The 26,402-nt window shown below is 45.4% G+C and overlaps 1 protein-coding gene across 6 annotated transcripts in view; it reads left to right on the forward strand.

The window, feature by feature from the left end:
• Positions 1–271: 271 nt before the first annotated feature.
• NFIA (nuclear factor I A) overlaps positions 272–26,402 on the forward strand; it is a 249,501-nt gene continuing 223,370 nt past the window's right edge. For all 6 annotated transcript variants that reach the window (XM_062497286.1, XM_062497288.1, XM_062497282.1 and 3 more), the window contains exons 1-2: positions 272–591; positions 6,140–6,671. In XM_062497286.1, the coding sequence (XP_062353270.1) occupies positions 565–591; positions 6,140–6,671 (559 nt within the window). In that variant the 5' untranslated portion in view covers positions 272–564. The remainder of the gene's footprint in view (positions 592–6,139; positions 6,672–26,402) is intronic.

Consider the following 26,402-nt stretch of genomic DNA (forward strand, 5'->3'; position numbering starts at 1 on the left):
AAAATACACAAACTCCCCCCCCGCCGCCCCCCCCCCCTCACCCCGTAAAAAGAGGAAAACTTTGAGCCGAGCCCGTCTCTCCTCTCGGCTCCGCGGCTGGCCGCGCTGCGGGGCGGCGGGGCGGAGGGAGGCGGCGGCGCCGCAGCCCCCTCCCCGCCCCTCCCCGCCCCCGCGGGCGGGCGGCGCGGGGCGCGGGGCGGGCGGTGCGCGGCGCAGAGCGGAGGGGCGCGGAGCGGAGCGGAGGGGCGCGGAGCGGGGGCGGCGGAGGGGCGCGCAGCGAGCGCTATGCCTTTAACGGCGCGCGGGGCAGGCATGCCGAGCGCGTAGTGCGGGAAAGTCGAGGCGGGGTTAAAGTTCAGCTCATGGAGCGGCTCCGCGCTGGCTGCAGTTTGGCAGAGTTGGAAATGTGAAAGCAAGAAGCAGGCTCGGGGCTCCCCCTCCTCTCCTCTCTCTCTCTCTTTTTTCCCCTCCTCTCTCTCCCTCTCCCTCTGTCTCTCTCCCCCTCTCTCTCTCCCTCTCTCCCCGCACACGCACACCTCCAAACCGCAGCCCCCCGCAGCAGTCATGTATTCTCCGCTCTGTCTCACCCAGGTAAGCGGCCGCCGGGGCGCGGTGGGGCCGGCGCTGCGGGGGTGCGCGGCCGTGCGCGCCGGGGAAGGGGCACCACCGCCGCTCGCCGAAACTAACTTTGTTGCCTTTCGCTCGCATCCCCCCCCCCCCCCCCCCCTCCACCCCCTTCCCGCACGGCCATTTGTGTCGGCACATGGCTAATGGCGCCTACTTATTAATGCTTTAATTAACTGGGGGGGCCGCGCGGGCGCGGTGCTGCGGGACGACCCGCACGGCCCCGCCGTGCTTGGTCATCCGCGATCGATGCCGCCGATGCCGCCGCCCGCGCCGGAGCGCCTCGCACCGCCTCGCACCGCGGCCCCGGGGCAGCGCTGGAGCCGCTGCGCCGCTCCCCGCCCCGGGCACGGCGCGGCCCGCACCCCGCGGCACCGCGCTCGGGGCTCCGCGGGAGCGGCCCCGCCGGCTCCGCGCACCACCCCCCCAGCGCCCCGGGCACGGAGAGAGGCACCGTCCCCGCAACCTGGGCTCGCTCCCGCGGTGCGGCGCGGTGCGGCCGTCCCCGTGCAGAGCGCCCTCCGCACCCGCGGAGGCCACCCCATCCAGGGCACCGTGCGGGTGTCTCCCCGCACGGACACCCGCAAACTTGTCCCGCGTGTGTCGCCTGTCCTTCTCCTCCCCCCCCCCCGCGCCACCCTCCCGCCCGCGGATCGGGCCCCGCGGCGCTCGGCGCAACTTTTGCGTGCCCCGCTCGCGGCGGGACGAGGCTGCGCGGGGAGCGGAGCGGGGGGAGTCGCTCCCCGGTGCCCCCCGGTTGCGCGGCCGCGGAACCCCCGGCCCCCCTTTTTCCCCGCGCGCTGCTGCAGGACGCTGAATTACACCCCTTCAATTAGCAGGATATAATGGTTTAACGAGGAAATGCTTTGTGGCGGACTCAAACCCCAGATTATTTCCTCCTGCAGGAGATTTTGACTACATTATTCTTATTAATTTAATTGGAATATTTTTTTTTTCTCCCGGTGAGAAAGCCTCTCCGGGCTCTTTCCGTCGAGAAAAAGGCAAGGAATTGCAGGGAGAGGGGCGGCAGCTTCCCAGGCAGCCCGACGAGCTGCAAAAGTTTCGTCCCCTTCTCCAGCCGCGGTCCCCTCTCCTTCCTCAGCCTCCCCCAAATTTTGGGGTGCTGGCGAGAAAACACCAGGCCGGCGGGGGCACGAAACTCCAAACCGTACACTTGCTCAAAAGACAGGAGAAAAATGTGAGTGGCGGGAGTTTGCAAAGGATGGGATGCAGCAACTCCGGGCTGTGCCTGGACAAAGTTTGTGCCTTTAATTCAACTCTGAGAAATACCTGGTTTTTGTCAGCCCAGCGGCTGCAGGAGGGACCCCTGGACGCTCCGTGCGGGGCCCGCAGCGCCGCCGCTCTTGGCATCTCCACGTGGGGTTCCTGGGGCTCAGTAGGCCCAGTTGCACGTTAAGGAGAGAAAATAAATCCATGGGCTGGTTGCTCCCTGGTTCAGTCGTGTCGTGTCCCTGTACAACCCCCCCCCCCCCCTCTTTTTTTTTTTTTTTTTTTTAATTTATCAAAAGAAAAGCAGAAAGCCAGGCATGTGCTTTGACTGTGTTAGGAAAATCTGGCATTCTTGCTGCACGTTTGGAAAAGTAATAAGAGAATTAGAGGCCTCCTAACAAACTCTTCCCTCTGAAGGATCAATTAGGTGATTCTGTCATTTTTCCATAGAAAAAGGGGGTGAGCCCTAAGCTATTGCAAGTAATTTCCCGTTTTATCGTTTCAAGAGATTTTATTGCTACAAGTTTTGGAAAGGATTTTTTTTTCTTTTTCCTTTTTTTTTTTGGTCAAGTTTTGGTTCAGATTTAAAGGGAAACTCTTGAAAGTGTGTTAGAAAAGGAAAACAAACAGAAATCCTGGTTCTGAGCATATTTATCCAAGCCTTGGAAACAAAATGGCACAAGCATTTTGTGTCATCTGTCAGGAAAAATCCAAACATCGTTCCATTTACATATCTGCTGAGAAGCTAGGAAATAGTTGGAGAACATATGCATGTCTCCTCATAGATTTACAAGCAAATGGATTGTAAAAATATTAGCAAGGGTCGCTGTAGCTGGCTTAATTTCAAAAAGATCTGCAGAAATACATTGTTTCAAAGCCTCATTTGCAGGATTACATTATCGAAGGTGCCTTTGGTTTGGGGTTCTTTGTGGTAGGGTTTTTGTTTTGTTTTTCTTTTTTACACCTTTTTGAAGAGCAGAGGAGAATTTTGGGATAAACAGTACAGAACTGTGCAGCCCCAATTTTAGGTGCTGCTTAGAAACAGGCAGCTCTCGGAAGAGCTGTATCCTCAAACTTCGGAGAGGAGTGCAATAAAGAAAACCCCAACTTTTTATTATTGCTTTGCCAGCTTTCTGGTATCTTTTATATTTAGGTAACCCATCCAACACTGAGGAGGGGGGGAAGCAAATGGCTTTATCAAATACTTTCAAAGTTTCCCTTCAAGCTAACTTGTGGAAAGGGAAAGATCATCGCCTTTTCTACCAGTTCCTTAAAATCCTGCTATTTTGCAGCAAGGCTGCAGACAAGTTACACATCTGTCAGCACACTTGCACTAACACATTTCCAAAACTTTCTGTGTTTTTTCGGGGGGACGGTAATGCCACTGAAATAAAAAATTGTATTGTGCAGAAGCTGCTCCCCCCCCTCTGTCCCCGCGTCCAGCCCAATTCTGTTTGATCAGTCCTGGCTGCTTTTATTTCCACTTGGACTTTGCTAATACCTCAGCGCCGAGATTGAAGCGGTGCGATTTTCTGGAGCAGTGTGTTTACCAAGACACTTTGAAAGTTGGTCTGTTTATGAGTCGTTAACCTTTTCTCCTCATACACCATTTTGAAAAGACACATTAGGGTGTAATAGGGACGTGCACACCTCGTGCCCGAGCAGCGGTGCTTCTCATTTACTTCAGCCACAGACCCTGACTTTGCACTAAAAACATCTTGGTTTCTTCCCCCCCCTCCCTTTAAGTGGTTTAGTGTTTTTTTTAAATGGTTTGGTTTTTTTGTTGTTTTTCCTTTTCTTTGGGGGGGGTATTGTTTTTACCTCCCCTTTCAGGTTCACATTGTAAAAATCAGCTTTAGCGCAGGTTAAAGCAACTCTCTCTTGCATATTACCCAGCGCCGAGCCAAAAATGTCCCGAGCACATGAGATCAAGCAGGACAAAGCGCTGCTTAAAGCAGGAAAGTTAAAATATATCAGGATGTACCAAGACGTGTTTGGAAAGTGGGAAGGCTGGAAGCGCTGCCCTGGCTCGCTGTGGGCTGTCGAGCCTCTCTGCTCTGTGTACCTTCGCAGATAAACTTCCACTTGACAAAAGGCCTTTTTTCCTTGACTCTCCCTGAGTGGGGAAAGGAAAGGACAGGAGGGATTAGGAGGGAGGGTTTATTATTTTTAATAGCTTGTAGAGACCTGTAGTTTTTATATTTTTCTTCTTTCCCCCCCCTACCTCCCCCCCCCCCCCCCGTGAGAGCTGTTTCTGGTGGGTGAGAGCAGCTCCATGTGCTGGGATTGTGCCTCCTCTCACTTTTTGAATCTGCCGACTGCAAAGTCTCAGCAATCTTTTTTTTTTTTTTAAGCTTTATTGAAATTTGAAACTATCATCTTTTCCCATAGAGGAGGGGAAAAAAAAAGAGGAATGTGACAATCGCTGGAGTGATTTATTTTGTTTTACCTGTCTTTATTTTAATAATCACTCATGATACTTCGATTGCTGCCGCTCTGCTCTAGTGAAATATATTGTGCTGTTAGGAAAGTTTTTTGCAATCTGTGTTTAAAATAAAAATAAATGCAAAGGTGCTACCTATAGATTTAAGTATCTTCAGTTCTGGGGCCGCTCAGAATAAGTGCGATGAAAGGTTTTGGGGAGTCAGCAGAAGGTTTTGTATTACGACAGGATTTTGCTGATATATATTTCTACTATTGATTTCTCAATTTTTCATAATTTCTGAAAAGAACAAGGCAAATTAAAATAAAGTGTTGAAAGGAAGTAAGATGTCTGTTTTAATAACCACATTTGCACAACCCACGATGATTTGGGTAGAAAATGTACTCCATGGGATAATTAAAAAAAAAAAAAGTTTGTTAATCTGAAAAATCCCTAATGTTTCCTCGCACAGGGGTAGGCAGCGGGTGGCTTTTCCCATGCTGGGGAAAATGTTGCACAAATTACTTTATTTTTCCCTCCTGGAGGACCCAATCCTGAGAAAAGGAGGAACTGGAAGCAGAGACGTCCCCAGCACGCAGCACTGGATCAGGCCCCACAGGCTGGATACATTTTTATGTGCAGCCTGGATTTGGGTCATTCATTTGTTCAGGGAAAAAACAAGAAGCATGGCCCCAGTATATTAGAATATGTTTTGATCTCTTTGGCTGATTTATGTAATACTTAGTGAGGAAAAAAAAATACAATTTTTTTAAAAAAAATCAGGGGGTCTTTCTCGCCTTCTTTTAGCGTCAGCATAATTTTAATTGTGATTATTTTTGTGCCAAGGGATAGGGGTGATCTTTAACTCCTCGATATACAAAGCAAGCAGTGTCTCCGAATGGCCAAACTAACTTTCCGAGTAGGACATTTCTTTTTAAATATCTGAAAATCTGACACAAAAAAGAATTTTTCACTTATTTGCACAAGTTGTGCTACAGTTTTATGTTACCGCGTTTTTCAATTTTTTTCTGGGGTTTTTTATTTTTATTTTATTTTTTTTATTTTATGGGAAGGGTCGGAGTTAAACTTTTCCTAATATGCCCAGATAGCAAGGTTTTTTTTTTCTTTTTGATTAAATATAAACAAAGATGTAAAAAAAAAAAAAAAAAGATAAATTGAAAGGCTTGCTTTTTCTAGGATTTTAGTGTTAGTTATGGTTGCGCTTGCAGGATAAATTGACCGCAGTACTTCTCGCTCCTTTCACTGTTTAGGAGCCAGAGTGAAAACCACCCTTCATTGTAATTGTATATACAGCTATAGTGGCATTTTACTATTCTGCCGGCTGCTATTTCCAAATATATCTTGGGGAAAGTTTTACTATACTTTAGACTTCCCCATACAAACATTGATTGGCATCCAAATGTTTAGGATTTGCCAAATTGGCGGGCAAACGCTGGCTACACCGCAAGCAGCGGGGTCAGGGAGAGAGCAAAGGGAGATACGCGCTCCGCAAGTGGACTCGCAAAGGAGTTTTTGGCTTTTAACTCATTCTGCTCTTTTCAGTTTTTTTTTTTAAAAAAAAGGTCTGGGGCCTGGGGAAAGGGCGCCAGCATTGCACCGTCTCTATTTGGGTGCTTGGTTGAAGTTGGACCCTGTTTTTGGGGAGCGGGAGCGGAGGTTTTGGGTCGGCGCGAAAGGGGAACGGTGTTGCGGTGGTGGTGGGTTTGCGGTCCATCAGCGAGGGGTCCAACAGCCCTAAAAATTTATCAGCACTCCTAATTCTCACCATCCTGCAACCCCCCCTTTTTGAATGCTCTGTTGATGGTTTCAATGACATCAACCCTTCTCTGTAACTTTTTTCAGGATGAATTTCATCCCTTCATTGAAGCACTTCTGCCTCACGTCCGAGCGTTTGCATACACGTGGTTCAACCTGCAAGCCCGAAAAAGAAAATACTTCAAAAAACATGAAAAACGCATGTCAAAAGAGGAAGAGAGAGCCGTGAAGGACGAACTGCTAAGTGAAAAACCCGAGGTAAAGCAAAAATGGGCATCCAGACTTCTGGCAAAGCTCCGGAAAGATATCAGGCCTGAATTTCGGGAGGATTTTGTTCTCACAGTCACAGGAAAAAAACCTCCGTGTTGCGTTCTTTCCAATCCAGACCAGAAGGGCAAGATGAGAAGAATTGACTGCCTTCGCCAGGCAGATAAGGTCTGGAGGTTGGACCTTGTTATGGTGATTTTATTTAAAGGTATTCCGCTCGAAAGTACTGATGGCGAGCGCCTTGTAAAGTCCCCACAGTGCTCTAACCCCGGGCTGTGCGTACAGCCCCACCATATAGGAGTTTCTGTTAAGGAACTCGATTTATATTTGGCATACTTTGTGCACGCAGCAGGTAAGTGCCTTTCTCTACCACTTTCTCCAACTTTTTGGTTTTCTCCATGCTGGGTGCTCTGCCCCAGTGGTGGCTGCATGAGCCGGGGAGGGAGCTGGGGATGCTGGTTATTGCTCTCCCGGGGTGGCGAGGAGGGTGCCAAAACTTCCCCCCTCACTTTTTTTTTTTTTAATGGGATTTTTAAGGTGCAGCCACATAAAAGTGGTTCTTCTTTTCCGTGGTTAACAGCATTTCGGGCATCCTTCATAGGTGTTATCCTAAATGTTGTCCTAGGTGGGCTCACAGTCAGACGCGGCTTCCTTTATCCTAATTTTGGGGGAAAGCAGATAGATTTTAATTTAATTTTTTTTTTTTAAATAAAGTTTGCATATGTTATGCACAGAGTTGTCCAGGAGGGTTAGAGATGCCTGAGGCCTGTGGGTCAGGAGTACCAGGTATCCTCACCCCACAGGGATAAGATGGGAAGCATAAATCCTGAGGGTTTGGAGGGAAAGGAGAAGACAGTCCCTTGATAGCAAACCTAGTCATCAAGTCTGAGTGGGGGTGAAACAAACCTCTGAGTAATCCTAGGGGGGAAAGAAGACATTTAAATCCCCCCCCCCCCCCCCCCCCCCAAATATCACAATGTATACACCTAAAAGCTAAGCAGGTCTTGAAAAATATTCTTGATTTGACAATATTGCGTTTATGAGGAAGGGCTGAAATGTCTTAATGTGTGATGAAAATCTTGGGATCCCAGACTCCAACACAAAGTACGCTCTGCCTGTGGCTGAACTCGGTGTGCTCAGAGGATGTGTAGTATGTTGACAGGGTAAAATAATACACTATTGTAGTTCTGAGTCATTGTAGTGCAGAAAAATGTACGTGTGTGAAGTGCGAGGCCCTGAGTTTCAGGTATGGGATGTGTGGGTCCCCCAAGCATATCCTGACTTGTGGGCTGAGGGGCTGGACAGGCTGGAAAAACAGAGGAGCAGGGGGAGAGGAATCATATTAGTAGAAACCACTTCTGTATAAATATTTATCGGAAGAAAACTAAGCAAATTACAGCCCAGGGAGCCTACATTCCCCATGCCACCTTCTTTCAGAGGGTCTTGCAGAAAGTTTTGGAATCCCAAAATTTTTCTGCGCTGAGTCCCTGCCATGGTTGCTGTGTTAGGCAATGTCGCCACTGGGATTTTACAGATATGATCCCCGTTCGGAAATAACTTTTGAGTATCCTCATGGTATTTCCTACAGATAAGCTGTAACATTTACTTTGCACTTCGGTGTGAGGTGATAAATCATACTGCACGTTTATGGTGAAAGGGAAGTAGGCAAATATTGAGGAAAATTATTTATTTACTCTGTGCTTTATTATGGCCGCCGTGAAGCCAGCAGTATGGATAAATGGCTAACTGAAGAGAACTTGGAGCTGGGGCATTTCAGGTCACCTCCTGTTCCATCACCAACCCCGAGGGGACCATAGTCTCAAACCCCTTTTGTCTGCCTCAGTTTCCTCCTCCGTGTGTCGGAGTGGGCTGATAAATCTAAAATGCTTTGATATCCAAATAGAAGCTGTAAGTGTCTATTTACTCATCTACAGCATGCAGGTTTTTATTATTTAGCTTTATATATAGCATGGTGCTGGTAAATACTCTTCCGTATTGTATTTCCCAGGCCCTTTGTGGAGCGCACAAATCGTTGATAGAAACCAACGGTCTTAGCTTAGCTTGCATGTAGGGTCACAGAAATGTAGGATGGGGACAAAAGAGCCAAACCCATGGGTGGGAATATTTCGGGGAGCTTCAAGGGATCTCTCCCTCTTGTAACACTCAGGCAATAGACGTTATAAAAGTTCAATATTGCGATTAGGGATATACCATCTTATCAGCACGCCAGTGGCAAACAGTAGCCTTGATAGCGAGCTCTTTTTTATTCCTGCCTTCATCATCAATAGGCAGCGATCGCACTGATTGTCCTTCGACTCGGTGTTTGCCACAGAAACTCGGCGCGAGGCCTCGGCGTGGTTTTTTGGGGTTAGATTTGGGGATTTGTGTGAGCAGCCACGCGCCCGTGCAGAGTGCACCGCGCCGTGTTTTTGGCCGTTGTTTGCTGATTGCATGCATTGCATTGTGCTCTCAATGCAGGAGCGTGTGCTGGCATATTCCTGCTAAACCTCAGCGGGGAGGGGGACAAGATGATTTTTGGGAGGTGGCGCAACATGGTCGCTGTCTATATGGGTTCACAGAGGTGTACCGAAAGCCTTGCGTAGAGCTACCTCTTTTTCTTCTCCCCCTTTTTCCCGTTTTTTCCCCCCTCCGATGTATCCCAGCAGTCTTTGTTACACCTGAACATTGGCCAAGTTGACAGCCATTGGTTCCCGCAGACCCGCAGTAATGGCAGCTTATGCCGGGTGCGCAACAGGAAAATTACAAAAGAAAAAAATATTAAGGGTCCTTTGTCTCCAACTCCATCAGACCTTGCTCCTCAAATGTATGGACCGTGTATTTATAAGGAGGAAGTCGTCAGCACAAATATTAGGTAGGCTGGTCAACTTACATATAGCGGATTTGACAAGCATCTGCTATAGTACAGAAGATTTGTAAACACTAAACAATGTTTTTACCTCCTTAAAAGTTTTGAGAAGTTGCCAGTATTGGCAGGAGGCACAGACTCCGAAACGTGCTTGAAGATACGTGCCAAAACCATTGTGACCTTTTCACCCATAGTGCTCGCTTCTTTTTTTCTTGTGGATTTTTTTTCCCCCCACTTTTTGTCTTCTTTTCTTGGGGGGAGTATTCTGTTCCAAGATGCCCTTATGCGAGATGACTTCGACAGCAAGATGTCCCTTTCCTTCTAAACATGTAGGATAATTATTGCTTTGAATCCACGCTTTTCCTTCAGTAGGCACTATCATCTGTAAGGGAACACATGTGCACAGATTTAAATAGTGCTTCTTACAAAGCTACTGAAATCAATTATTCTCTTTAAGAACTGGCTAGAAAGAGAAAACAAAAATATGCAAATAGGCGAACTACATGTCATTTTCATTAAAAGGATAAAAAAAAAGAAATAGAAAAAAAAGGAAAGGAACATCGGTGCTTTGTGAATTAGAGGTTGACCAAAAAACGTATTGAAATCTAGAGTATTGCTCTCAGTTTGCAGTTTCTAATCTGCTTAACTAAAAGCAGGCGGCATTTTCATACCCTGAACTTGGGTTTGCTTTTTAGTTTTCGCTTCTTCTGCTCTTGTATCAAATGACAAGTTGGAAACCATTGTGGCAAACCGTTTTCTTTGTGGGAGTCAAACAGTAAAGCTAATTTATGACCGGTCCTTTACCAGATGATCTGTATCAGAATCTACAATATACTAGGCACGTGGCAAGGTCACAATTTAAGTTGTTAAGGTCACAACCTTAGCCACCAGGCATTTGACCTTTTAGATAAAGTTAACCTTTGTTCATTAGTAGGCACTCAACCGAGAACTTTCTGGAGTTTTTTACTGCTTTGGAGTTCCTCCTGCTGATGTGGTCAGATTGGAGAATAGATTCGCAATAGAAGTAGTTAAATTTTCTGAGAGGTCACAGTTTTTAGAGACTTCTCCAGTGGCCGAAGCGGGATGGTGGGCCAGGAGGAAATGCTGCAATCCCTGGTTTATTTTTTTGGCTGGCCATCATTATGCACTTCGGGCTAGAATTAAACTCGCAAGGTATTTGTGGCTAAGAAAATCTTTTAATCTTTCAGAAGGACATTTAAAGATCCCAAATTTAAGAAAAAATCTGGGGCTAGGTTTTATTTACCCAAGCTCGTTTTTCGGTTCGTGTTAAGACTCAAAGGCAGCAAAGTTGCCAGAATGCAGCCTTATTTCTGTGGCTGAAAATTTACTTAACTTCTAGATGTGCTCTGTGGCTAATTGCTGGGCAGTGGTATATAGCACATGACCTTGAACTTTAAGCTTGACCCATTTTATGTTCCTGTCGACAGACTTAAAATATTCTCCTTGGACCACCATAAAGAGTCATCAATGGGAATTACCCAACGATGGGTTAATGCAGAGGCCCCCGTACCCATGGAGGTTTTGGGGGGTCCAAGAGGTACCCGAGGCTTTGCGCTGTAATCTTTTAGTACAATCGGTATTGATTGTCGCTGCATTAATCCTGTTAATAGCCGCAGCTGGGCCGGGTGTCACAGGGGTGGCAGAGGTGTCCTGACAATACCGTACGTCACCGAAAGAGCTGTCGCAGCGCCTTGAACTCCTGATCGCTGCTCTGCAAAAGTGGAGCGCTCAATGGTGAAAACTATTGCTGGCTCATACAGAAATACACACCATATTGTTTACTTAATTATGCTGGAGTGAAGGCTCATTTTTAATTATTTAGCTGACTTTCTCGCTCTGCTCTGATACCACATTTATTATTTAATTTGAAATCAAAAGGGCTTGCGCTCCTGTTAGTTTTTGATGCGTTTTACTTTTGTTTTGGCTACGTTATTGTCATTCCATCGTACAGTAATCCAGATAGCCGTGATATGCAGATTGGCCAGATGGTCATGTTAACAGATTGAGAACCTACTTCCCACTGCTAAAGAGCAGGTGTAAGATCAGTGGGCTTTTTTTTTTTTTTATTCTCCTTTCCTCCCAAGTTTCAACCAAAATGCTCTTTAGACAGATCATAATGGTAGTTTAAAAGGTGCACATTTCAAATGGTGTTTGTTCTGTGGAGATAATGCGTAATGTATATGTAATTTTTACACCTATCTGAAGACTTTTAAAATATCCATGACATTCCCTCCACCTATAATACTTTAAAAAACCTTCTTCCAGCTCATGGCTGTTCCAGTGTATATCCAAACCCGACCTTGAAGTGTTTTTTGTGCAGACAGATTGCATTTACCCTTACCAAAAACCCACTTCAGGCAGCTTCGCAGCAGGTATCTCACATGTGTTCCCTACACAGGGCTCCCAGTGCATGCCCAGGAAAACCTGAGCAGCAGTTAAGCTGAGATTTTAATGTTTGTGGGCTGATAGAGTTGTTTTTCTGCTCCATTATTTTTTGCCAAAGTGAGACATCTGTAGCTTTAAAGAAGAAAGTGACACTAAGACAACTCACAGTATTTCTGCCCTCAAGGAATAAAAGGAGAAGGCAGATTTTGTGTTGTTTTAGCCTTACAAAAAGTACCCTTAAAAGGCAGTGGTGGGAGCCTGGGTCTCTGTCTCAGTCGGGAGAGGTGAGGAGAGGACAGCTACAGCTCCTCAGCACCCCAAATTTCATGCACCCACCTATCGTGGGCACACATGAGACACAGCAACCTACACACCCTGTGTGGCACAGAGAGATATCCCCATCTTTGGATAATGTCTTTGGGGAGCGGGACTGGCTGCTCAGTGCAGCCACGAGCAGGGTGGGAGCTGACAGAAGCAGGATTTAGGTGGGACAACTGCTCTCCCTGTGCGGGTGTAACTGAGCCGGTGAGTATCCGTGATAATTCAGATACTAACTGGTGCGGCACTCGGGACAGCCTGCTCTATCACGAACCCCTGGCTTGAGTTCAGTCATGTGGTTTAGCTTTTCCCTTTCTCCAACAACAACAACAACAGCAACAACAAATAAACATGGGATAAAGGCGTGTTTCATGTGCCCGGGATGTTTTCCAGGTGATGGGTTTGGACAGTATAAGGGTGTGTTATTTCCACACCTCCTGCCTTCGAGGTGCAGAGGCTGGAGAAGCCTGTGAGTGGTAAGAAAGTTGCCCAATGCTTCTGGCTTTTCTACAAGCAACTGCACTTTTATATTTCCCTTCTTTTCCACCCAATGATGAATAGCATTAATTTAGATCTATTTAAGGCGAGTGTGGGAGAAACCACAATCTTTGTTGTGGTCACTGCTGTACACAGCGGGGCTGAATGTTTCTCTTGGTTGAGGCCTCAAAGCTGAAGCTGGAGAACCCAAAACATCGTGTCAGCTTTTCAAACCCTTCAAAGAGACAGTGGAATCCTAATTGTTCATAAAACCCACTATTTATTATTACAATTATGTATTTTCTCCCCATTCGGATGTAAAGGAAAGGGCATCCCTCGCTTTCTGTGCCTTGAGCTTCTTCACAGCTCCTCCTCCTCCTCCTCCCCCTGATGCTTCTGGTTCAGACACTGGTGAGATTTTTACAATCAGCAAACAAAACCTAACTTGCTGCTCCAAAACCCTTCAACCTCTCCCCAAAAGCCTGCACTTTTCTACATATGTGGGCCCCTTCAGGCCTTGGGGACTGTCCCCAGCAAAATTGACTTTGGGGCATCCTCACTAGGAGCCATGGATCTGGCTCTGCCCCTGCTTCTTTCCTCACAGACAAGGGCTGGAGCTGATGATTAAATTACAGGCTGTAAATTCAGGGGAAATTATTTTAGCCTCCTAACAGCAGCCGACCCGAACATTTCCTTACGCCAGTGAGGGCTTGTGGTAGATAAGCCTTGTCGGTGGACTAAAATTCATTTTAATCACTTTGGTTTTCCCATTCATGTGGTGCAACCACATCTCTGATTTTTGTGAATTGTTGCCTGCATTATGGAAGCCACCAAAAAACTGTGACTGAAATCAGCACCTGGGTTGTAGTGCCTTAGATGTGTGGGGCAGTTTTATCCCAGTAAGTTCATCTGAAGTTTGTAGCATTTTATCCCCAATTGCAGGGCCAGCGGCTGGATGAACCCATCATCAGAGTGTAATTAATTTCTAAGAGAAGAGTATTTATATATATTGTTTCTAGGTAACATTGCCCCATGTCCCTACCCCAGGGGTGGATGTAAGACACCCAAAGTCAGCCCTGTGTGTGGCACCATCGTGGCTCGGGTTGTAGGAGTGGGTGGATTCAGGCTGGATTCAGGCCGGATTCAGGCTGGATTTGCAGCCACTGCCTGTAAAACACACGAGGGCCTCCATTTTGTGTGCCAGGCTCTCACGTGTGAATCAAAATGGAGAGCGGCGCGGTTGAGTTCGGCCTAGAGTGAGGAGTGCAGGCTCGCGTCGCCCGCGATCGCGGTGCCACCGCGGTGCCCCCAGACCAACGGTGAGACCCGGGTGGGGTACCCTGAGCTTGTACATCCATTGGCTCCTCCTAAACTAAAGGGTTTTGTTCTCTTCTCCGTTAATATCCACCCTGCCTATCCAAATGCTGTCCCAGTGTCACGGCCGGGGTTGGCGGAAAGGCCCTGGGGTGTCGTTCCTCCTTCCCGCAGGTTTCGGCGCACATCAGTGCCATTAGATCAGCGAGATAAAATCAAGACTGGTTTAATGACAAGCTCTTCTGAAAGTTTCCTGGACTTTATTGTTCATAACTTGGACCCGAGTCGGGTATTTACACATGAGGATTAAAAAGCTGCAAACAACTGTGTGATTTTTAGGGGCTGAAAGTAATTAGCATATGTGGGTAGGAGGATACACGGCATGTCTGCGTTCCTTTAAAATATAAATCACAGTTATTTAATTATGCTTGGAGAGGGCAGATTTAAGGATATACTGCAAAATGCATTACCTATTATACCAACACGATAATCTTATTAACCTTGCTTTCTACTTTTTAATTTTATTGTGCACCCTGTACAACTCTTATGATATCAAAAATAATTACTTGGAGAATACATGATGTCAGAGGTCCAATATGACATTTATCTTCACAGTGAGGAGATGGCTCTCTTGTGCATTGCATCGCAGCTTGGGAGGCACTCAGCAGGCCCACACCGGGAGGAAGGAAGAGGAATGGGTGTCATCAGCTGCTCTTTAATGCACACAAGTGTGTTTGCAGATTTGTGCTGTGGCTGAGGGATGGCTTCACCAAATTTGATGCAATTCAACAACCTCAGGCCTTCCCAGATATTTTTTACTTGCTCATGCCTTATAAGTCCCATAGGTGAGCCAATATTTCAGGGCAGATCTATGCATTCAGCCCCAATCCCAACTGGATCTCTTATTAAACCTGGAATTCTCCATCCCGTGCCTTTTTTTTTTTTTTTTTTTTAATATCCATCTCTCCTAATGTTTGAGATGTGTTGATATTTCCCCCTTTATTTTGGGAGGGAATGGATGAGGGTGAGGGGAAACAAATGCCATAATAATATCCTTTTTCAGAAGAATATAGTTTAATTTTGTGTGTGCGTGCAGCAGCTGCCATTGGCAAGCTGTCGTCTTTGTTGCCATGGGCTTTTTTTTTTGGCATGCGTGCCAGAACATGATTGGATGTTTCAGCATGTTCATGTTTTGGGGTGAGATATATCTGTAGTGAAGCACAAAATTTTCATGGGGTTGGTAGGTGTCCAAAGTGGGGTTATTTGGCCAGGTGAACAGGCTGTGCTGGAGAGGGACGTGTGGGTGTGGTACCTGGTGGTTGTTTGGTCAATGAGAGAAAACTTGCTGGCGCTCTGGATTTTTTTATGATGTAAAAAGGTGGTTCAAAAGCATCACAGAAAGGTGTATCACTGAGGTCTCCTCCAGCAGGACACCCCTAGGGTGCAGTGGGAAGCCCCTGGTGTTACCTGGAGGGATTGCTTAGTGGGTGTCTCCTGCCCATCTCACTCACCCGTTGCATGGGGAAGTTGTGTCCACCCCCAGCTCTTACTGTGACTATGGGGAGCTGGACGGTGGCACAGAGAGGTGCCCAGAGGGGTGGAACACACCTTCCACAGGTGTAAAACCAGCATGGCATTCACCCATGAGAGTTGCAAGTGACGGCACATCCTCCAGACCTGCCACCATGTCACCAAGCCCTGGCCACAGAGAGGTAGCCAGTGTTGTTTCTGCTCCTTGGTTTAATCCATTTGTCCTATCCATGATATGCCCATAACATCAATATCTAAACAAAGTCTAAACCTGTTCTGCACTGTCCTCTGAGCTGTACATCTCTCTTCTCAACCCAGCCACTGTCACCCTGCTTTCAGTACAGCTGTACTTGGTGTTCTGAAAGATTTTTTCCAACCCAAATTATTCCATCATTCTAAATAGCACACAATGGGAAAGCAGGAGTGCTCTTCAGCCCAGGAAATCCACCATGTGTGATCACTGTTAGGTGCAAAATGCATTTAAAAACTCATGAGGAGTATTTCACAGGGAGGCATCTCCTTACAGCTAAACTCTGGAAAGCCCCTGGCAAGGGGAACATTTTCGGGGCGAATCCAGGCTCTGTGCACAGTCTGCCGAAGGCTTCAGGAGAAACAAGGGGTGAAGAACTAAATGAAAAGTGTTGAGACAGCCTCGTTCATGCTGTGTTTTTCTGCATCTACCACTAATCTTGTGAGTGAGGGACAGATAATGAGCTGCCTAAGCTTTGTAATAAACATTGTGTCTGGTTAAATCACCATTTTTGTGTTTAAAATACCTTGTAATGCATTGCACGAAAAGGGATGCACTCCTGTAAGGGTATCAAAAGACAAGTTAGACAGTTGCTGCATTTATTGTGAAGATAAACACTCACTTTGAAGATTTTAAAGCAAAAATATATTGTCAATCAGATTTCATCCTAAGGGTATTCACTTGAAATTTGTCTGATCTTTTTACCTAATAAGGTTTTAATTTGATACAGAAGAAAACGGACAAATCCCCGAGTGATGCTGGAAACATGGGGTAAAATTTAAATTTAATTCAGGTTTGGTTGTTTTTGTTTTTTCCTTTTGAGGCCAAGTAGTTTCAAGTAAATCAGAAGAATGGAATCTTTGTATTGGGATGCTTTTCTCAAGCCCAGCTATTGTTGGGATGCTTTTAGGGAGGATAGCCACTGCAATGCTTTTATTGTGTGGTGATGAGGACTTTTCCTGACGCCACAAGGACTTAATTAAAAATTGCCAACAAACCTATTTACGTTCAGGTTTTGTGTCAAAAAGGGAAAAGTAGTTGCTGCTTATCTAAAAAATAAATCCTACATTATTTTATGTGAAAGTTTCACAAGCATTTTTCCTGACCGGGGCAGCACCAGCCTCGGTAGCAGCTGAACCCTTGCGGCGGGTGGAGGTTGGGTATTTTTGGAAAAGTCGGGAAAAACACACAGCAGTCAGTTAAGAGTGGGATTTTTGTGGTCAAGATTTTTTTTTTTTTTGTTTGTTTGTTTGTTTTAAGAAGGGCATTATCTTCAACAAATTTAGGCAGATGCAGTTACAAACTCCCAGCCAAGGAACTCGATGCTCTTTGGGGGCGCACACTTGTGTCTCAGAAGCACATCTTTAAGGTGTCTGTTCTTTCTAACCTAGATATATGAGCATGATTTCTAGGCAAAATGATGTGATCAACTCCCACTTCAAACATGGACATCGTTTCTTTTTCAGCTGGAGGGCAAAATCGTTGTGAGAACTGAGCGGACCAGTTGTTTTCCATGTGCGTGGTATTAAACTCTCCCCTAGAAGAGTGAGGTGCTTCTCACAGTGAGCAGCCCCAGGGTGTGAAGTGGTCTGTCTGTGGGATGAGGATGGTATGAACGGTGTCCTGTCCCATCCCAGAGCTGGGTTACCTGCTGTGGTCCTGTACGGTGCAGAAACAGGGATAGTTTGTGTGCTCCTATCTCCCTGCAGCCTGCTGAAGTTTGCTGCGGACATGGCCCCGGACAAAAGCAAATACAGAGAGTTTTCATTCCTGGATATCCTGTTGGTAGGGTAGGTTTCCATGAGATGGATGGCTAAGGAATTGTTGCTTTTCTCCCCATTCCTGGCTGGATCTCTTCCCAGTTTTGCCCTTTGCAAGCGGCTTTGTTTGCCCAGGCTTGGGGCTGAGTTACCTTGGCTGCACAGTGCCTTCATCATGAGTTTGTGCAGTTCATCCCAGTTTGGGGCTCCGGCAGTTCCAGGGGTGGCCGAGGGCAAGGCAGAAGCACCCGTGATGCAAAGCCAGGATACACAGGGTATTTGGAAAAAGTGTGAGTCAGAGTTTGAAAAGAAAATGGGACACTTCTGTCCACATGGTTCCAAAATACAGGGCAGTGATGCCTTGGAGCTGATAAATGGACTTTGAAAGCCTTAAAAAATTTCTCTGGTTGCAGAAGCAGTATTTGATATTAATAATATTTCCTCATTAAAAAGAATGAGGGGTTTCTCAGTCAGTCTTGCTCATGTACGTGGGTTTTTTGAACAAGTGCTGTCTACCTTAGCAACTTCTCCAGGGAACTTTCCAGCTCAGTGCTGGGGCTGCAGGCGCGGCTCAAGGACGGGTCAGTGGCCATGCAGGCTTTTTAACATTTTAATTGCCTTCTTCCACTGATTGTGACGATGACCTGTTTGTTTGGCTTGTATCTCTTTTTCATATTTTTTAAAAAAGGAGGAATAAAAGAAAACAAAGGAAGTACAGTGCTGTGCACAGAACAGTTATTAAAAACAGTTGGGAAGCATATAAAAGGTACTGTTTGTGTGAGAAACGGGACAGCTGTGATGGTCTATTGGGAAAGTGTGTACAGATGGTGGTAGGGAGGGGAATGATGACTACATGGCTGATAAATGAAATACAAAAAGCATTAAATTGGTGATCTTTTTAAAGAGTACACTTTTGGTGAGCATTTTTTGGTGCATCATTAGGGCTCTTTGTCTGCCTCTTATTTTGCCAGGAAGTGCGACTGTCGCCGCACATTTGTGCCTCTGATTTTGTTTACAAATAAGGAGCCTGTTTAATAAATCACATACCATGGAATTATTAAAGAAGATAATTAAGCACACAGGTTTTGCCTACATTGGGATGGGATGGGATTGTCCTAAAGACCTGACAATACCACAAATGCAGTTGGGCTCAAATTAGTATGGTAGCACATGGGATTTCCTAGAGCCTAAACACATTTCTTTGTTTTGCAAGAAGTGGGACCGACAGCGCGAGCCGGGTTCAGGGACAGTGGTTTCAGCATTTTGAAACCATGGAAGGCAAAGCACTTGACATTTTGCCTTTATATTATCTTACAGTCTCAAAGGTGGTGGCACCCAGTGCTGAGTGCCCAGCCGTGGTATCTGGGAGTTGCTTAGGCTCCCAGCGGATGCAGGGACTCTCTTTTCGAGCGGGCGATAAAAAGAAGAGGGATAGAGGAAGAGTTGGAGATATAATTTTTCCCTCTAGTTCATAGGAGAGGGATCATCATCTTCCCATCCTTAGAACTTTATCCCATTCCTTACGGACCTTGTTTATCAGGGGCTGATGGACATTAAGGCAATATCTGTGTATTTCTGCACACTGCTGTAGAGATGGTCACTCAAATGCTGCAAACCTCGGCATGGAGAATTTTTAAACTAATGGGCAGTCCCCCTCCTCCCAGCATTTCATCCAGTTTCCAGCTGAAATAATTCCCGGTTTCCCTTCGCCTTCCCTCTCACCCACCCGTTGCTTCGTGTTCCTGCTCATTGTTTCTGGGTGCCATCAACAGATGAAAGCATTTTCCTTAATAATAAATAGTCTTTGGTAACGCTGTGCTTTTCCATGACCCAGACAGGTGTCCGGCCACCCCATGAGCCCCGGCCATGCCATTGTCCCTCCCTCAGGGGACACAGACCAGCAGCAACCTCAGATCCCTGTCTCGGGTGGCTTGAAGTGCTGCAAAAAGGGAGTTCACCAAACCTTCGTAACCAGAACCAGCTTACAGGGAATTTTTCCATTTTTTTTTTCATTGATTGCAGGTTTATTGATGGTCTAAATTTCCTTGATTTACAAACCTTCCAAAACTTCAACATGCCACTTTGGGGATTATTTCTTCTCCTGACACAGTATCACAAACTCCTCTTGTTACCAGATTTGATGAATGTTATGTTTCACTGCACTGCCTTTTGGGCCAAGCCAATATTCTTCTGTATTTTCTTGAAACGCAGAAAAAAGGAAAGATTTTAAAAAGGTTTAATGTGAAGAAAATGTATGACAACTTGATAGATTGCTTGGGACTTCAGTGTAGTAATTGTATAAAGTAGGTTGCAATATTTTTTAACAGATGCAATATATTAAAAAGAACAATAGACAAAGAGACGTAAAGCCCGAGGATGAAGAGACCATCTTGGCCAACCTCTGCAAATTTGTTCCAAATTTCAGTTATTAGATATCACAAAAACATGTTCATTGCAGTAAAACTACGTTTTCTTGGGTGCTTGGATCTTGAGTCATTTAAGGATTTTTTGTACACCTTGACGTAAATACATTTCATTTCTTACTAAAAACACACTCTGCTACATTTGTAGGACACAGTGGAGGGATGATTTAGGAATATACAGGAATGTATGAAATGCCTGGATTTAGAGATTATTCTTTCCAATAACTGTATTACTTTTTTATCAGTGTGAACGCATGGTCTCCTAGAGCTTCACTAAGTAGATGTTCCAAGAGGTCTCCTAAGAGCTGCACTGGTGGGTACCCAGAGGCAACAGAAACAAGCAGCTGTTCAAGATGCTGCTGTGGTGTCTCTTGGTGATACTGGTCCAAGTTTATTAGTCTTGGCCTTGCAACCTCACCAGCTGCAGATGCAAACAAGAAATGTGGAGGTCTCTCTCCTTCTTTGCCGCAGTGCAGAGTGTGTATTGTAGAAGGTGTCTGCTTAACCCCCCAATAGAAAGTCAGATTTCTCTGCCACCTTGCACCACCCCTGAGAACAGAATTAGGCTCTGAGCTGTTGGGACTTGGTTCTGGAGCTCTTCCTTCCATAGCCTCATCGGAACAACCGAGTGTGGAGTCCATCATGTTATTGAACTGATATTTCAGTCTCTGCTTCGAGATGTGCAGCCAGCCACAAGGGGAGGGCAGTGACAAAATATCTGGGGTCACTGGATACTGCCCCAAGCTTTGAGAGAAAAGGTTAATTCTTCCTGAAGCAGTGATTTGTGTCTTTGATTAGTTACTAATTTTGCACTCGCTAAAATAATTCTCTAATAGTCACAGTTGACGGGACAGCCCAGCTTTGTTGTATGGCTGTGATTTACAAATTGTGTTTCAAACTTCTCTTTTTTTTATTTTTCTTTTGCTGTAGGGGTCTTGGTCTTGCCCAGCACAGAGGACCCTCAGCTCCATTTGAGATCAGGTAGCGCCCAGCCCCAGAGCCAGAACCCTGTCCCCAATGGGGACTGGGCAGAGTGATTCTACTCCCATCAGCAGACTACAGGAAGGCAACTATTAAGAGTAAAAACCTATTAAGCAGTCAGGTTTTTATTATGCTTTAGTGTTTTGTTTAAGTCTGTTCTTAATTGGTTGATTAATGTAAGTGAAGTCCTTTTCTCCCCCACCATCTCTACAGATGGCAAATGGTAGGTCCCAACTGTCATTGTGCGCAAAAAAGGTTATGGTTCAAAGTCAGAGATCCAGAGATACCACGATAATCAATCATAGGAACTTGTCTCGCTGTGCCCAGCCAGGCAAAAGTTAGGCTTGGTAGGAACATTCCCTCCAAATTCATCCAGAGGAATTGCTTTTCATTTTATTTTGGGGGGGGAGGGGGGGGCAAGTTTCTGCAAAGTTCTCGTGGCCGCATCCGGAGCGTTTCAATAAATCCAGAAATGCGGCGCCGGTGCGCATGGCCGGGGCTTTTCTTCTCCTTGGCAGGGGCTCTATGGAAGCAGGAGGTGCAGCCTGTGAACTTCACTGCTAAAAAAATGAGTCCAGCAGAAATAAGACCAGGATGTCTGCTTTAGAGAATTGCCTTCAAATACAAATCTTTGGAACGTTTTTCTTTTTTTAATCTAAGAGGATGATTTATTAAGGCTAACTTCCTTTTCAGGATGAAGCATAGAATTATGTTTCTGGTATCGATCTCTAAAGAGGATTTGCATTTTATTCATACTATGAAAGTGCTTTTAATGGAGACATCGTGGTAATTGAATTTATACTGTGTGTAACTATCAAAGTATCTTTTTAATTATTTTATGTTATGTAATACAATAACTAAATCTAAAGCCTGTGAAAGGGGATGGCTGTACTCTGTCCTTAAGAGTAACATATATAGCTTTTAATATTCTAACGGTGGAATGCAGTTAAGGACATTCTTTATTTGAGGGGAAAAAAAAGAGGAGGGGGGTAGAGAGAGAGAGAGGAGAAAGATTTCATTACATTCAGCACAGTATGAGACTAAGTCAAAGTAGTTTTGCTAATTAAATTCAATTGCTATCCATTAGACCAATGGAATGAGATGAATCTACCATATAGCTGACACAGCACAGGTATGCAATTTGGCTAAATGGCCATTCCGGAGCTGCAGCACGCCTTCCTCTGCTCGCTCACGTTTCCTGGCTCACCATTTCTGCGCGGAGCGGAGCCGAGCAGCCCCGACGCCTCTCGGGGAGCATGGCCACGTGTTGGGATACGCAGGCTCAGGGCCCGAGCGCTCACTGCCGAGCACTTAGCATGTGCTGGAGTCAGGTCATAAAGTCTGAAGGCAACAGGGAGAAGGGTGCTGGGATTTTTTCCTGGGTTCATTCGTGGATATTTTCCTCTTCTCTCCCTCCTTGTGTTGCATAGAGCCCTCCAGCAGCTGCTGAGAGAGCAGGTCTGAGTTACCAATGCTATATTCAAAATGAAAGGCAGTGAGCAGGGTATGTGTGCCAGCGTTTTGGCAAGTTGTACTACTTGGGGAGATCTTGTATGTCAGACAGAGAAATCTCCTACCCCAGTGAAATGACAAGAATACCTCTCAAGCATTGGCGGAGGCAAAATTTTGACAGCCAGCAAGGCTGTGATGGTGCTGAGCACACAGATTTACACTTCCTGCCAAGATTAAAACGGGCGAAACCCAAAAAGGGTATTAAGGATTGTCACTTTAGGAAGAAATAATGCCTTAGTGTAATGTGTGAAGGCGATTTACCTTCCAATAGTTTTATTTCCTGAGATGTAGCAAGCTAACTTGTAATGGTTGGTGTCACTGGGTCAAGACTGGCAGGACAGAAAAGTAAAAAAATAAACTTGTAAGACAACTGGGATGAAAAATTTTCCACCTCCCCTGCTTGGATGCTGGTGCTCAAGTGCCAGCTTTGCCTCTCACTGGAGCAAATCTCGGCAAAGTCTGGGGAGTTCAGTGTGAACGAAGCCTCTGAACTTTGCTTTCTGCTTCTGATTAACTGCCATGGTGTATTTTCCTTCGAGCTATATTTAGTGAAAGGAAAAAAAATTGCCAAGTTGGGCTGAAAAGAGGCCTGGCAGAAAGCTGGTCATTTAAGCCTCTCTTTGCTGTACAGTATCCTTAAACTTCCTTCCGATGGTATCCTTAAACTTCCTTCCGAGCGCAACCAGTGATGCTTTTTATGATCAATCTTTCAAGTCAGGGTATTTGCTCAATAGAATCCAGACAAATAAATGTGAAGAAAAGCATCCTGCTTTAAAAGAAGGAAACAATTAAACCTCCTACTTTGTTATTTACAGTAACTACCTTTTTTACCAATTGTCGGAGTTCGAATGGAAGTAGCAGTGTGAAGAGGGAAATGTGGGAACTTTCATTTGTCGAGACTTTGCATTTCTTCTGCTTTATAGCCATCAGAAAAGAGATTGTTGTGCATTCTATTAAATACTGCCAGTATGATTAATTTAAAGGGTTACATTTTATTGAACCCTGGTGTAGATGTTCTTTGTCAACTCACATTCACTGCTAGTTAGAGTGTGTGTCGCATTTATCAAAACTTTCTGGAGCCCCTCTCACCTCATTAGCATGTGAATCTCTATTGAGCAGTTAATGTCCGTTACAGCGAGAGTGCTCAATTCTTGTTTTCAATAAGCCAGTTGTAAAATGTCAGACTGTCACTTACAATATAAAAAAGCAAAAATGATGGTATTTGTAAAAATGTTATCACCTCATAAAAACAAATTGTAAAGACATGAAAGTGATCTTGGTATGCTTTGCTTTCAGAAGTGAGTTAGTACAGCTGCTTTAAATACCAGTTGTCTGGATTCCCACACTTTCCTACCAATGGAGAGGTTTACACAAGCATAATTTAAGTTACAATTACCCTAATTAACATCTCATTTGCATAAATTGTTGAAGTCAAAACAACAAAGAATTGCTTAAGAAGCTTAACCCTATTTGTCCAAAATAAAGAGATGAGTTTTCACTTTGCAATCAAAATTGGCAGGTTCATTATGTTGGAGCTGGAATACAAACTGAAGTTATACTATTAATTAATACTTTACATTTTTATGATTGGGCTGTGCTTCTCTTATCTACAAGGTGTGAGATTTCAAAATGTCCTATTGTTGCTGTCAGTGGTGCAGAGCTGTCAGGTGGGGAGTTCCTGGAGTATTTCTGGAATTAGTAAACCCTGGCTCTGTCCTCCTCATCTGTCTCCTTTGCACATGCGAGCAAACCTTGGCTTAGTCTGCTCTGGCTGGGAGCAAACATCCAGTATGGGCTGAAAATTCTCATCCTGAATTGTGGAATGGTGTGAAGAGGCCAAATGACAGCAGTGATAATAGCCATGATGAGCAGAGACCCTCTGTCCCTGCTGTGGCAGAGCTGGCCAGTCCACCTGGGTCCTCCCAAGTGTTTCCAAACTTTCTGAGGCTACTGTAAATTTTGGCAGTTAGCTTGGAATACAGAAATGCAGAGAGAGAACTGCAAAATAAACTTCAGATACTATTTATTTAGTAAAAACACAACTAGCCTTCCAGTTATGGTTTTATGGGTTTATGGATTTTATGGTTTTATGGAGTGTGGGTTTAGAGAAGCTTCCGCTGCTTGTAGGTGAGTCTTGGTCCTGCCCTCTGATCCTTTGAACATCCGACTCCTGGTCAGTTCCTGCAGCAGGCATAAAGGAGTGATGAGGCTTGGCCAAAGGTGATGAAGGCAAGGAAAATTTTTCCCTTGGACAGTAGCTCCCCTGCGTAGGTTAAAACTGTTCCACTGGCTTTTTCTGTACCTATTCACAGTCTACTACAAAAAATTCCATTTTCTGTGCCTCTGCCATTGATAGGAGCAGTCAGTACTGTGATGCTGAGGGGTTTCAGCAGGGTGGGATGTGGGGAAGCTTGTTAGCCTGTGGGGATGGAGGGTGGCACAGGGTTTTGATGGGCTGTCAGGTGCCCGTGTACCGGTGCTAATGAAAGCATTCCCAGTCGCCGGGGCCATATTTTTCTTTCCTGTATTATCTTGTTGCAGCTTCATTAGCTAAGTCAGAGTGAATGTGCATTAGCCCAATAAAACCCTTCCTGCAGGCCTGTGATTTAGCATCCCCTCCCAGCAATGCCCTCTGGATGGAGATTATCCGCCAGAGTCTGCAAGTAGGTGCTGATCGATTGAGCTGCACCGGAGCCCTGTGTTGAGCTCAGGTTTGACTTGAGGCTGAACCTGTACTGGAAAGCTTTGCAAAGCAAAGACCCCAGTGAACTTGTAATTGTAAACCAGCTGAACCAAAGAGGAATCTTGCCTCGTGGTTTTGCATATTCCTTTTAAAGGATTGTGTTATAATTGAGTGGTTGACTTTCGTGTGGCGCTCTCCTTTATGAGCCAGTGATTACACAGTGTAGGGCGCTTACGCTCTGAGCATGAATGAATCTGCCAGTTCTACTACAGTACTCTTTATAAAATAACAAGGCTTACCAGGTGGCAAGAATTGCATAATTGAATTGGACTGAATCCTGGTTTTCCCAACCCAGAGCGGTTACACTTAGACGTAAATTACAATTAAAAGAGACAGAATGTTTCCATTGTATTAAGAATCCTTAATAGCAAACTTTTCACCCATAAGGCTCTGTTCTCTTCCTGAAGTGTGAGAGGAATGGCTGTATGTGTCTAACTACCATTAACACTAATGGGAGTGACATACATAAATCCCAGCACAGCGATGGCAGAACAGACCCCAGATGCCTTTAAAGAGGAAAGTGTGTGTAGGGGATGAATAGAGGCTCACAAGTCTGTTGGTCCCTGTAACATCTGCTCTGGAAATGTGGAAGAGCTCAATTTGAGGTGCGGGTTTTTGGATACCCTTCTTGAGTTTCATGTGTTGTGAAACCAGCTCGCTGCTCCCTCAGCTGGGTTCTTCCTCCAGGGTTCTGGGAGGAAGCAGATCTCAAAAGCAGATAGGAAGATGCCATGGACAGATTCAAATGCCACTAAAACCACTATTCATTTTAGTCCTCTAGAAAGTTAAAAAAAACAAGCTGGCGCTGTTTGCCAAGAGTACCCGCACTCCTCAAGTTGTGCTCACCACTTCCTACCCTTTGGAGCTGGGGATATTGAGAACATCTGTTTCCAAATGCAATGAGAAGAGGATAGTCCACTTCCTTCCCTCCTTTCCAGAGGACCTTCGGGTTTCCCCTGCCTCTTTGTTTCTTATTCCCCTTCTCCCTGGGATGCTTGTCAACAGCAATCCTAATCCAGCTGTGCAGGTCAGGCACTGCACAGAGCAATTCCTTCAGCCATTCTGAACAACCAGGGACCAGTTTTCCACCCCCAGCCCTGCTGTGGCCATTTGGGCGTCCATCCTGTGCACAATTCAGTCAAGAAGGAGAAGAGGAGGATACAAAACCTCATTTTTATTCCAAACCCGGTTCTTGGTGAACTTTCCCGTCTGCACTTCTTGATGTCAAGGCAATGCACTGTCACCTTGCCATTAGGGCCCAGTAATTAATAGCTGTCTAATAGGAGTGAATGTAGTTGCTCAGCAAAATGAATGATGTGTACTACAAGGAAAAGCACTAGAAAGTAATGCTGGAGCTGGGAAGTTGTTAGGAGAAATTTCTTCTTGCCCTTCATTAGGAGAAGCTCCACAGAAACGTAAAGTTTGATCACATTAATCAGAACTGGCATCATGCGATATTTTTCTTTGTTATTTGGCATAAATTGCATGCATTAAATGATTTAA

Source organism: Cinclus cinclus, chromosome 8 (assembly GCF_963662255.1).
Source record: "Cinclus cinclus chromosome 8, bCinCin1.1, whole genome shotgun sequence".
In the NCBI taxonomy this organism is placed as follows: Eukaryota; Metazoa; Chordata; class Aves; order Passeriformes; family Cinclidae; genus Cinclus; species Cinclus cinclus.